The sequence below is a fragment of the Mobula hypostoma genome, chromosome 11 (genome assembly GCF_963921235.1).
Source record: "Mobula hypostoma chromosome 11, sMobHyp1.1, whole genome shotgun sequence".
Lineage (NCBI taxonomy): Eukaryota > Metazoa > Chordata > Chondrichthyes > Myliobatiformes > Myliobatidae > Mobula > Mobula hypostoma.
Window position 1 is genome coordinate 65,594,671 of NC_086107.1, and position 13,572 is coordinate 65,608,242.

The following is a 13,572-nucleotide window of genomic DNA, read 5'->3' on the forward strand; positions in this document are numbered from 1 at the left end:
TGCAAAACGCTTTGAAAGAGGGGCTCCCACTGAGAAACGCACCCACAGAGCTCGTCTTGAAACACTTCAGGCAGGTGCTCTGCAGTTTTCCACCACACAATGCAGTAGTTGGAATATTGCAGACTGTGAGTGAGTGGTGTTCCTTACTGAGGCCACAATATTGCTTAATGATCTGAAAAATTTCAGGACCCTTTGTGCTCCTTACTATTGTGTGGTAAATTCAGTCAGTAGCAGCACCACTTCCTGCTGCCCCTCACCACCAACACCTCCTTCCCCCCACCCAACTGCCTAGCCTTATCGATAAGTAACTGAAGCAGACAGACACACAATACCGTACTCAGTGACAATGTACTATGGATGACTTTATACAATGTAATTGAAGTATTGCCAATGAATAAGATAGTTTAACTCACTGACGGTCAGTTCCTCAATATTCTTTGCCAAGCAAGCCATCTGACTAATGGACAACCTTTACACAGGAACAAGTTCCCATAATATTAAATTCAAAAGTCCGAAGTACATACGATCATTTCTACAAAGAGCAGAACTCATTTCATCTCTCTCTCAACATTTAATAATTGTTCTTACTTATCTGTCATATGTGCAACACTGTGGAGGTATGGTTACTGCAGTGAATTATTTCTGAGTATTTTCCAGCTTATAGGCTAAATTGACTTATGGATGTCTGTAAAAACAGGACCTGTGTTTGCCTAGGGATGGCCTGCATTCCAGTAGTTTAGTTGGATCCCATAATTTTACAATAAAACTAAAAACAGCAAGGTGTTGAAGAGAAAAGTCACATGGTCCAAACACTTATCTCAAACCACCACTTTCTAAATCCAGCTCATCTGGTAAATTTATTTCAGTGCCTCTGGCAGTATCTTCTTCTATGCAAAATGTCACTATATTACACTGGTCTTTATGAAACACACATCAGGTGTGATGTAATCGGGCACCATGGATGTCTACACTTCTTTTACAAAATGAAGGAATGTCAGTGAAGTAATCTTTGGAAACCAGTAAAGATTCACCCCATGACAATCTCTTAACATAAGAGACACATTTTACACTTATAACCATTAACAAAATAAATTTATGCAACCTGTCTGCTCAGAAACTTACAAAAGAAATAAACAATACATTACCTTTCAAAGTTTCCGGATGTACTAAAGGACCTTGTGGTCACTGGGGTAGTTTTGAAAAGTCAAAACGGTTGTAATGGAGGAATAGAGAAGACTAATCACTACTTGCTGTGTCTCTCTTCAGAAGCTTACAGAAGTTTACTTCTTAAGGAAGTCACCTTCACAAAGAAATTAATTCCAGAATTCTTACCACCAAGGCCTTCCAGAAATCCACTCTACAGCTGTTTCCCACCTCTAGTCCCAAATTTCCCTTCTATCTATTTACTCATGTTTACTAGTTCTAGAATCATAGAAACATACAGTGCAGAAACCGACCATTTCAACTCACCTTTACCGTGCCAACCCTGATCCCTGTCTATGCTAATCTCATTTGCTTGCATTAGGCCCATATCTGCCCATGCCATTTGTATCCAGATACCTGTCCAAATGTCTTTTAAATGTGCAATTTTATTTTCCTCTAGCACCTCAGGTTTGTTCCAGAGAACCATTGTGTTCTATGTGAAAGCTTACCTCTCAGACCACCTCTCAACTTCTCCTCTCTGTTTAAATCTGTGCCCTCTAGTTCTAGATTACCCTGATCTGGAGAAAAAGTGTCAGATTTCTACTCTAATCATGCCATAACTTTATATGGTCATCCCTTCATCTCCAACACTCCAGTGGGAATAAATCCAGCCCTGCATATCTATCGTTATAACTACAGCTCTCCATTCCAGGCAACATCTGGGTGAATCTCCTCTGCACTCTCTCCACTGCTACCACATCCTCCCTTTAATGAGGTATGCAGACCTGTACATAATACTCGAAATACACTCTAGCCAATGTTCTGTAAGGCTGCAACATAGCATCTGGCTCTTATACTTCATTTGAAATACTGTTAACCTTTCAAACTCTAAAATCTTGAGCCAGACCCTCTCTCCTTCAGCTCCTTTCTTTTTCCCAAATGGATACATATTCCCCATATTTCCTGACCAGCTCAGAAGACAATAGGTGCAGGAGTAGGCCATTCAGCCCTTCAAGCCAGCACCGCCATTCACTGTGATCATGGCTGATCATCCACAATCAGTAACCAGTTCCTGCCTTATCCCCATAACCTTTGATTCCGCTATCTTTAAGAGCTCTATCCATCTCTTTCCAGAGACTTGGCCTCCACTGCCTTCTGGGGCAGAGCATTCCACATATCCACCACTCTCTGGGTGAAAAAGTTTTTCCTCAACTCTGTTCTAAATGGCCTACCCCTTATTCTTAAACTGTGGCCTCTGGTTCTGGACTCACCCATCAGCGGGAACATGCTGCCTGCCTCCAGCGTGTCCAATCCCTTAATAATCTTATATGTTTCAATCAGATCCCCTCTCATCCTTCTAAATTCCAGTGTATACAAGCCCAGTCGCTCCAATCTTTCAACATATGACAGTCCCGCCATCCCGGGAATTAACCTCGTGAACCTACGCTGCACTCCCTCAATAGCAAGAATGTCCTTCCTCAAATTTGGAGACCAAAACTGCACTCAATACTCCAGGTAATTCACCCTTCTGTCTTTGTAAATTTTTTTCAATCCACATAAATAGAAACAATTAAAATAAGTCATATGGACATTTTTTTGAAGAATAGGAGTGGTAGCACAAGCCAGATGGGCTAAATGCTGTGCTTTGATACTGTGAACTGTTCATTAACAAACCTCTGGTATCTTTTTCTTATAAATGTGCTGTAAGAAATCATCGTTGTTATAATTATCACATTATAAAGAAAAGGTTGAAAATGAGGACATAAGACAGTAATAATTGTGCAACAAAAGTAAGCGCATTTAAGAGCTGGTTCTAAGATTTCTTGAGAGTCAGTTACCACTCAAGGAGATTCTGGAATTTTCTTCTAAATGTTATTTACAATGAAACTCTTCCCTTGAGAATTTCACAAGGCCAGAGAGTAATACAAATTTGTATGTCTGAAGGAAAATGCATTTCTGACAATAAATTACTTTTTCTTGCCCTTATACTTTAAAGGAAATAATACATTGCTTTTATGTAATATGTATGTTCCCACAAAAAGAAGTTTTCAACTATTACATTTGGTGGATAATTAATGTAAAACTTGCCCCTGACATTAGTTGAGGATGAAATCAGAGAAGCAAAATAAACCAAAAGCAATTGCAGGAGCTCAAACAGATATGTTCATATGAAGCTGCAACAAACCTCAGCAGTAAATTATGCTAGCTTAGAATTTCATTTGGATGTTCAAGCAGTGTTCTGACAGACATGTCTAAACCTATCTCTGTAAACTCCTACAGAACTATAATCTTCTGCAGAGAGTAGTAAACTTAGTCAGCTCCATCGTGGGCACTAGCCTCCACAGTATCCAGGACAAGGAGTGACGCCTCAAAAACATGATGTCCTTTATTAAGGACCACCATCACCCAGGTCGTGCCTTATTCTCATTGCTATTATCAGGAAGGAAGTACAGGAGCCTGGAGGCACACACTCAACGATTTAGGAGCAGCTTCTCCTCTGCCATCTGATTTCTGAATGGACAGTGAACCTATGGACACCACCTCACTGTTTTTTTATTTCTATTTTTGCACTATTTATTTAACTTAACTATTTAACATACAGTGCCTTTAAAAAGTATTCACAGAGCAACAGAAAAAGACTCTTTTGTATCAAAGTAAAACCAAATCTCTACAAAGTAATCCACAATAATTACAAATATAAGACACAGATTAATAGATTGCATAAGTATTCACCCCCTTCAAAGTCAGTATTTAGTAGATGCACCTTTGGCAGCAATTACAGCCTGAGTCTGTGTGGATAGGTCTCTATCAGCTTTGCATATCTGGACACTGGTCAAGCTCTGTCAGATTGCATGGAGATCATGAGTGAACAGCCATTTTCAAGTCCAGCCACAAATTCTCAATTGCATTGAGGTCTGGACTCTGACTTGGCCACTCCAAGACATTAACTTTGTTGTTTTTACACCATCCTGTATAGCTTTGGCTTTTGCTTGGGGTTATTGTCCTGCTAGAAAACAAATCTTCTCCCAAGTCACAGTTCTCTTGCAGACTGCATCAGGTGTTCCTCCAGGAGTTCCCTGTATTTTGCTGCATTAATTTTACCCGCTATGTTCACAAGCCTTCCAGGGCCTGCTGCACTGAAGCATCCCCACAACATGATGCAGACACCAACATGCTTCATGGTTGGGATGGTGTGTTTTTGATGATGTACTGTGTTTGGCTTACACCAAACATGGAGTTTAATCTAATGGCCAAAAAGCTCAATTTTGGTTTCATCAGAGTATAGAACCTTCTTCCAGCTGACTTCAGAGTCTTCCACATGCCTTCTGGCAAACTCTAGCTGAGATTTCATGTGAGTTTTTTTCAACAGTAGCTATCTCTTTGCCACTCTCTTATAAAGCTGCAACTGGTGAAGCAACAGTGGTTGTATATGTAGTCTCCCCCATCTCAGCCACTGAAGATTGTAACTCCTCCGGAGCTGCCATAGGTCTTTTGGTGGCTTCCCTCACTAGTCCCCTTCTGGCATGATCACTCGATTTTTGAGGATGCCTACTCTGGGCAGATTTGCAGCTCTGCCATATTCTTTCCATTCTTGATGATTGACTTAACTGTACTCCAAGGGATATTCAGTGACTTGGAAATTTTCTTGAATCCTGACTTGCGCTTTTCAATAACTTTTTTGCAGAGTTGCTTGGAGTGTGCTTTTGTCTTCATGGTGTAGTTTTTGCCAGGATACTGACCCACCAGCAGTTGGACCCTCCAGATACAGGTGTATTTTTACTACAATCAATTGAAACCCCTTGACTGTACACAGGTCTCCAAAATCAGATCTCCATTTAACAAATTACGTGACTTGTAAAACCAATTGGCTGCATCAGTGATAATTTGGTGTGTCATATTAAAGGGGGTGAATACTTATGCAATCAATTATTTTGAGTATTATATTTGTAATTAATTTAGATCACCTTGTCGAGGTCTATTTTCACTTTGACATGAAAGAGTCATTTTCTGTTGATGTGTAAAAAAAGGCCAAAATAAATCCACTGTGATTCAATGTTGTAGAACAATAAAACATGAAAACTTAATTCAGTTTTTTTTCCTATTATTACCCACTGCATTGTATTGCTGCTGCAAAAACAAATTTTCTGACATACACTAGTGATATTAAACCTTATTCTGATACTTCCATTTCTGCTCTCCTGCACATCTGACATCTCCTTTGCCCAGCTGTACCTTCAGTTTGGAATTCCTTCCCCGAAAAGGCCCTGTAAAATGTGTCCTTGAATGGCTGCAAAGTTTATCTGATTTGGCAACTTGAGATCCTTCACTATGTTGTAATGGAGCTACATCTTTGAGGCCAAGGGAAGTAATACATAAGCTAAATGCCGTATAATTGATCAGAAACCCTGATAGCACTGGCTATTATTCAGGTCAGACATTACATTAAGGTGGTTAAATATCACTTATGCTTTGTTCTTTATTCAACACGATGGGCTCTCTGTGGAGTTTGTGGCTCACCTGCTGTAGGTCGTTGTTCTTCACTGCATGAAGAAGGCTCTCATCTACAAAAACAAACAGACGTCATCATTTAAACAAGGCCACTTTTGTAAGATGAGGAAAAAACTAATACAAGCAGATCATTCACAAAAATATCACCCCAAAGTGCTGCTGAGGTTCTACTGATCTCCTGCCATACTCTGTAAAAATGGGAGAAATGTTCTCTCATCAGTTACTCAGTCCATTCCCTTACCTTTCTAAAAGGTTTCTATTGTGTTCTGGGGGCAGTGGGGGAAGATCAGGGGAATCTGAGGACCCCCTTTATATATTCTGGTCTCCAAGTGCCCTGTGCTATTTGCTATTCCTTGAACAGACATATTTTCTATTACTTGAATACACAAAATGTTGAACTACTGATTTTTGCAGATTAGAGTGTTTTGTTAGTGTGGCACTGCAGTGCTCTCACAACACAAGGTGTCATAAAGTGGAACAAAGACGGCAGTAGAAATGGGTGGGGTGAAGGAGAGTAGGAGAGAATTGTCAGTGGAAGAGAAGTTTAAAAAGAATCTCAGGATGGGATCAGTGTCAGTTGGTTAAGAAGTGACATTAGGCTGTGAGACTAATGAATACACTGCCACCAATGAGGTCTCGTCACTAGAGAGTGAGTTGTTTACTGTACTGTTTACCTGTGCTATACACTGCATGCATTTTGAATTATATTTTATTAACTTATTTATGGTAATAATTTGTTTTGCATGCTGTGTGTGATACGTGTTTTGTGAGTGCTCCATGGTCTGGAGGAAGTCGGTTGTATAATATGTATTGTCAGAAGACGATACATTTGAAATTGAACTTGAAGTGAGGTTGGAGAGATTGAGAGAAGGCTTAGGAAGTGAAGGACAAGGATTAGAGAGGGGGCAGAGTGGAATACAGAGCGAAGAACTTGAATAGCCAATAAGTATGTGAAATTCCAAGGGGGAAATATGCAAGGACATTAAAACGTACCATGAAAAAGGGAGAGGTTTATGATATAGGCACAGTGTTAAAGAACATACATTTTATGCATATTCTGACTTAATAATATAAATAGGATGAACATAAGTGTGCAATAGATCACAGATTGCTTAATGTACACAGGCAACATACAGAAATACTGAAGGTACTCAGCAGGTTATGAAAAATATGCAGAACATTAAATAATCACAAAGACAAAAAAAACTGCAAATGCCAGACATGGGTTATCCATGAAAGAAAACGTTATTACAAATGCCGTTTAAGAGGTATCTGGGAAGAGAGAAACAAAGTTAATATCTTATTTCAATGACCTTTCATCAGATGCTAAGGCAACATGAATCATTAACTGTTTCTTTCTCCACAGATATTGCCTGTCCTGCTGAGTATTCTAGCATTTTCGTTTCAAACATCCAAGTTCTTTTTTAGTTTTTGACATAACTTAAAGTTCTGTAGATTTTTCAAACAGAGCCATATAACGAATGTATTTGATGATACTCACAGCTATAATATTGGCTGTTACAAATCAATGCACACCATGAAGGATTTAGATGACATTAACAGAATCAGACTAGAACAGGTGAGTTTTGTAACTTATATTTCTGAGGCTATTGCAATATCCTGTTTTAAAAGACCAAGTTAATAGTGGTATGAATGATATTCATTGAAACATCAACTGATGTATCCTGCACTGCTGTTACGCACTTCAAGTCATTCTATTTTTGTGGAACAAGAATTTAACATAGACTCAGATATGTTATACCGTGTTATGGATTGCAATATGCTAGACACATCTTATTGGCAATTTATAGGCTGTAATAAACCTACACCGAAAAAAGAGATGCCTGCATTTATATAGAAGTTCTCATTCCCACAGAAAATCTCAATTTATAGTACTTTGAATTATTGGCACTGTTGTAACACAGGCACAGTTTATTGCTAGGACTTGTAACACCTCATCATAAACAGTGACATACGGTATTACAGTGTTAGACTTGTTCCTGGGCTTATAGAAACATGTAGCTGTAATTTTATAACAATGTCACTGCCATAGGAAAACAGCATCCATCATCAGAGATCGCCACCACCCAAGCCATCTCTTTTGTCGTTGCTGCCATCAAGTAAAGGTACAAAAGCCCAAGCATTTGCACCAGCAGGCTCAAGAATAGTTACTACCCCTTAACCATCAAGCTCTTGAACAAAAGGTGATAACTACACTCATTTGTCCCATCATTGAAATGTTCCTACAACCAATGATCTCACTTCAAGTACTTTTTATCAGATGTTTTCATAATGTATTGCTATTTATTTATATTTGCATTTAAGACCATAAGACATAGGAGCAGAATTAGGCCATTCAGCCCATTGAGTCTGCTCCGCCATTCCATCATGGCTGGTCTCGGATTCCACTCAATTCCATACACCGACCTTCTCGTCATATCCTTCTGATGGCCTGACCGATCAGTAAACAATCAACTTCTGCCTTAAATATACTCACGGACTTGGCCTCCACCGCACTCTGTGGCAGAGCCTTCCACAGATTCACTACTCTCTGGCTAAAAAAATTCCTCCTCACCTCTGTTCTAAAGGGTCACCCCTCAATTTTGAGGCTGTGCCCTTGAGTTCTGGATACCCTCACCATAGGAAACATCCTCTCCACATCCACCCTATCTAGTCCTTTCAACATTTGGTAGGTTTCAATGAGATTCCCCTGCATTCTTTTAAATACCAGTGAGAACAGGCTCCTCATATGTTAAGCCCTTCATTCCTGGAATCATCCTTGTAAACCTCCTTTGTATAATTTGTTGTCTTCTGCACTTTGATAGATCTTTAAGTGATCTTGTTACAGTTACTATTCTGTAGATTTGCTGAGTATGCCCACAAAAATTAATCTTGGGTTGTATATGCTGAATATATGTACTTTGATAATAAAATTTAATTTGAACTTTAAATAACAGAGCATTAACTTCAAAAAACATGTAAAGACAATGCTATCTTCTGGTGAGACCTTGTTTAACCTCAATCCTGAATATATGGCTTTCAGTTCTGAACCCACTCAATTTGCTAGGTGTAAAAAGAAATCCAGATAATTGAAACTTGCTTTCAAAATCACAACGCAATTCCTTGCAGCTAAATCAATAGCAAGTTCTTGTTTATTGAAGAGAGATTTAGACGCAGCAAGATACGTATGTCACTTTCAGTATGCCAAAGACACACTGTTTAAGAATTGCTCCATAGCAGGAAGCAAGCCAATGTGGAAAAAGAAGATGGAAATACAGTAATTTCTCTTAACCAGTGTTCTAATGGCTGCATTTCACACATATCATCATCTATGAAATCAGAATGTTCCCAAGTCCTTAAAAGTCAGTGTATTAATTTAGAATGCAGTCATTGCTGCCTTGTAGGGAAACTTGGTGGCAAATTCATAGCACTTTTCCATCAAATGCAATGAAGTAACATTAGTGATGAGATGATTTCTTTAGATGCAGGAAAGAAATAGATAGGATCTATTATTATTAAGCTTTTATGAAAGGAAGGAGACATTGTATTTCAGCCACTGGAGTACTAACAGGGAGTACCTAAGCAGCAATGTGTGGGACTGCTGTATATTAGATAGCAAGTTTTCTACAGTATAATAATAAATTATACACAAGTACAGGTTTCCCCCGCCATCCGAAGGGAGAGCGTTCCTATGAAACGGTTTGTAAGCGGAAATGTTGTAAAGCGAAGAAGCAATTACCATTTATATGGGAAAATTTTGTGAGCGTTCGCAGACCCAAAAATAACCTACCAAATCATGCCAAATAACACATAAAACCTAAAATAACAGTAACATACAGTAAAAGCAGGAATTATATCATAAATACACAGCCTATATAAAGTAGAAATACTTTTCCACAATCATTACTGAACTGTTCTCCGTAGCGAAAATCTCACGCAAGCGCCGTTGGCAGAAAATCTCACGCAAGCGCTGTTGGCAAAAACACAGCGCAAGCACTTTCCAGTAACCTTTAAGCTATGAAGCTGCCAAATCATACCAAATAACATGTAAAAATACACAGCCGATATAAAGTAGAAATAATGTATGTACAGGGTAGTATCACTTACTGGAATTGGGAAGACAGCGCAGAGCACACTGATGATGGTGTGTTAGATTGAGTCGCAGTTTGGGTGGTGCAGTGGCCCCCATCCTCCAGGGCGCCGAGCGATTCATTGCCACGAAGCATGCAGGGGTGCAGCGGTAGCCGGAGGCACACAGCACATCTTTAAGAAAAAAGCCAAAATAAACATGCTAATTAATTAGGTGCCGCCCAACACGTAATTGTTGGCCCAGATCAATGCCGATTTCCGATTACGTCGTCTCTGATATGGGCCGACAATTACGTGTTGGGCAGCACCTAATTAATTAGCATGTTTATTTCAGCTTTTTTCTTAAAGATGTGCTGTGTGCCTCCCGGCTACTGCTGCATTCTCCGCGAATCGGTATCTGTCCGTGGCCCGGGGGTTGGGGTGGTGGGACACTGGGGTGTCATCTCGTCTGTTTCCATTAGAGCAGTTAGCTCATCTTCTCCTATGACTGGCCGCCTCGGTCGAAGTTTGCAGTCTGCTGTGGCTGATGTGGAAGGCCTTGCTTGACTGCTGAGCCTCGCGCATTTTTCTATCACACAGTTCTTTAATAAGGACTCAAACCATCCTGCAAATATCCCCTAAACCGACGTACCCTTTCAAAATTAATGTCGTACTTTATCATTACTCATTCGGTTTCGATTGTTATCCTTTTTTCTTCCAATTGCATCAGCTCTTCATCTGTCAGTTCTTGGTGATAGGATGCCAAAACCTCTTCAACATCATGTTCGTCAGCTTCAACAAGCCAAACTCACATTGTCCTTACTTAGTTCACCACGATCAAAACGCTTAATTATGTCTAGTTTTACCATAAGTGTAACACCTCTACGAGCTCTTTCAGGCTTTTCCGATACCATAGAACTCATCTTGCTAATGACTGCTCACAGGCACGTGTTAAAGCAATGCCGTTCCGAATCCAGGGGAGAGCGGCTGCTCCGGGCCTTTTATCGCGTGCTGCTTTTTTTTCGTAACAGTGAAAACACCTTCTGAAAGCGGTAACAGGGTACTAATGTATGTCTTTTGTAACAGTGAGGTTTCGTAAAGCAAACGTTTGAAAAGCGGGGGCACCTGTATTGTATTGACTGCTGAGCCCTTTGGCGCATGGTAACGTTTCAAATACTAATATGCAAATCAAAGACAAAATGTTGGGCTGATAAATTTAGTTTTTAGTTTTTCACTTTAGATTCCAGCATCTGAAGTGTCTTATGATATTCATTTATACACTAGTTCAATGAATTCAATGAATTTCTGATTCTTTGTGAAAGGTCATGGGTTAAAGGTGAAACTTGAGAAGTTTAAGGAGAACCTGAAGGGAAACCTCTTCCCACAGAGGGTTGTGAGAGTGTGGAATGAGCTGCCAGCCCAAGTGGTGCATGTGAGGTCGATTTCAACGTTTAAGAGAGGTTTGGATAGGTACATGGATGGTAGGGGCATGGAGAGCTATGGTCCTGGTGCGGGTCGATGGGACCAGGCAGTAGCTTGGCATGGACTAGATGGGCTGAAGGGCCTGTTTCTGTGAAGTACTTTTCTATGACTCTGAAAAAGTATCAGAATCAGATTTATTAGCACTGATATATAATATGAAATTTCTTGTTTTGTTGCAACAGCAGAATGCAAAGACATAAAAATATATGTTACAAAAATAAATACAAAAAATGGAAATTATATTTCGGATTTGTGTCCTGGAAGTTACTCAATACACAGGATACTATTGTAACTTTTTGCTGTAAATGTGCCCTATAATTTGGATTTATTTACTGAGTGAGAGCTAGTAGGTGTTAACAGAGGTACAAGCTGTTGAAGGTTTCTCCATACCTTTTCCTGCCTCAGTACACTGTATACATTTCAGTTTAAAACAAACATATTCCATGCCCCAGGTTAAAAAGCTCCATCATCTTCTCACACACAACTCTTGGAACACCACTAAAAATACTGACCATGTAAAAATTTAACAGAAATCTGAGCATTCTGTGTAAGGCTCAGCAGTAGTGTAATCCATGAAAAGATTGTACACCTGAACTTGGGCCTCAACATTCACCTGATTTTGAATTACACCGAGTAACTTTTCTAAAATAAGGGGCAAAGCGCCTGAGCCTTGAGCTAATTGGCAGGGTAAGTTCTGCCATGGTAAGCTCAACCAATGGGGTTTAAATGTGACTAGTAATTGCTTGCACCTGGCTGCTTCAGGACATGAACAATGAACTCAGTCCAGTGACCTATGAAATGAAGAATGCATGGAGTCCTGTATTTGTCTGAGTTAAACACTGACTCACTTGTGTGCTATCCTGTGCTGTACATTAGGTCAAAGGAGTATGTTGGCGGTGCTGTGAGTTAGCATAGTCAGCACCAACAGAAAATAAATACAAATTTTTGGAAAAAGTCCATAAAATGCCTCTAAAGCACATTTGGCTCATGATCAGCAGATACTGAGAATTGGTTCCTGTGAGATCTATTTACTTAAATCTTCTTTACATCTGCATAAAGGCACAAGTACTGTTATCTAAGTGAACATTTGCTTCTTATCTGTTGACACTGTTCTAATTCTGGCCTAATGCTTCAAATCCTGGAGAGGAGATTATAAATAAATATCACAGATGTCAAGAGTTGAAGCCATATGCCAAAAATTACTGATTACAAAGCATTACTGCCAGAAGCTGTGAACTTGAAAGGGAAAGTTTCTACAAAAAATAAACATAATAAGATTTTAAAATTCTACTCAAGGGTACAAAAGCCTCAGGATGTTAGATATCCCTCGCTTGTTGAAAGCTTGGCAGTGAAATGATTTCTCTAAACTCCCAGAACACATAATTGTGTTTTATCCCTGTGAAACAGTGTCTGTGAAGTAGAGGATGTTGGTCCTTTACCACAGTGTTGGTTCTTTGTTCATTTCTATAAATCTTTACATTAATTATGCAGTTCTCTGTCTTCTGATCAATAATGCAGTGCATTTTTTTATATATATAAATGAAGTTGAATGATTTTAATTAGCTATTCTGAAATAAAAATATTTGAGATGAAACAATATCAATTCCCAAATTTTAAAGCAACCCATTGATTTTAATTATATTCTCTAAGGGAGAACAGTATGGGATGTTTTTGTTCTTAAAACAATATGGGTTGGTTTTCTTCTCTTCTTTTTTCATTCTCAATTTTAATTCTTTGACAGGTTCAGGTCTCAAATTTCTTTAAATGGTCCGATTTTATGTAACTGCATTTTCTGTTCACCACCATAAGTTGGAAGGATGCTCCTCAGGCACATGAACATCTTTAGTGGGTAGCAGGCAAGCAAGTGGCAAATCAGAGTGAGAAAGATTAATGGAAACATAATAAATGGGTTAAATCTTTTACAGCCAGGACATCTTATGTGCCCGATATTACCTATTTGCGGCACCTTTCAACTCCAAAAAGCTTCTTCCAGAGTGTGAAATTTGAAGGAATGATGAAGGAAGAAGACACCGTTAAAAGGAAGGATGATTAGAGTCAAATCTTTTGCAGAAACCAAAATAAAGAGTGGGAAAGAAAAAATGGGTAAAGAGAGAGAAATAGACAAAACACAAAACAGTTTAAAATGTACAATTTTAAGCATCTGTGACTAAAATAGGATTTAGAATGAAGATATATAAATTATTCATATTCTAGACAGTGCAGGTTATTTAGAATTGTAGAAACATTTTTAAAATGGTATTTTTATGCTCCATTACCACCTCAAAATTTCTGTGATGAGCTTAAAGGGGAACCAATGGTTTGTGAAGGTAATAAAAGATTAAATATTTGCAGGAAACTTATCACAGACTG

General features: G+C 39.0%; 1 protein-coding gene across 8 annotated transcripts in view; it reads right to left on the reverse strand.

Annotated features, from left to right (window-relative positions):
* dgkza (diacylglycerol kinase, zeta a) overlaps window positions 1-13,572 on the reverse strand; it is a 708,940-nt gene that overhangs the window by 23,561 nt on the left and 671,807 nt on the right. For all 8 annotated transcript variants that reach the window (XM_063062203.1, XM_063062202.1, XM_063062204.1 and 5 more), the window contains one exon: window positions 5,662-5,705. In XM_063062203.1, the coding sequence (XP_062918273.1) occupies window positions 5,662-5,705 (44 nt within the window). The remainder of the gene's footprint in view (window positions 1-5,661; window positions 5,706-13,572) is intronic.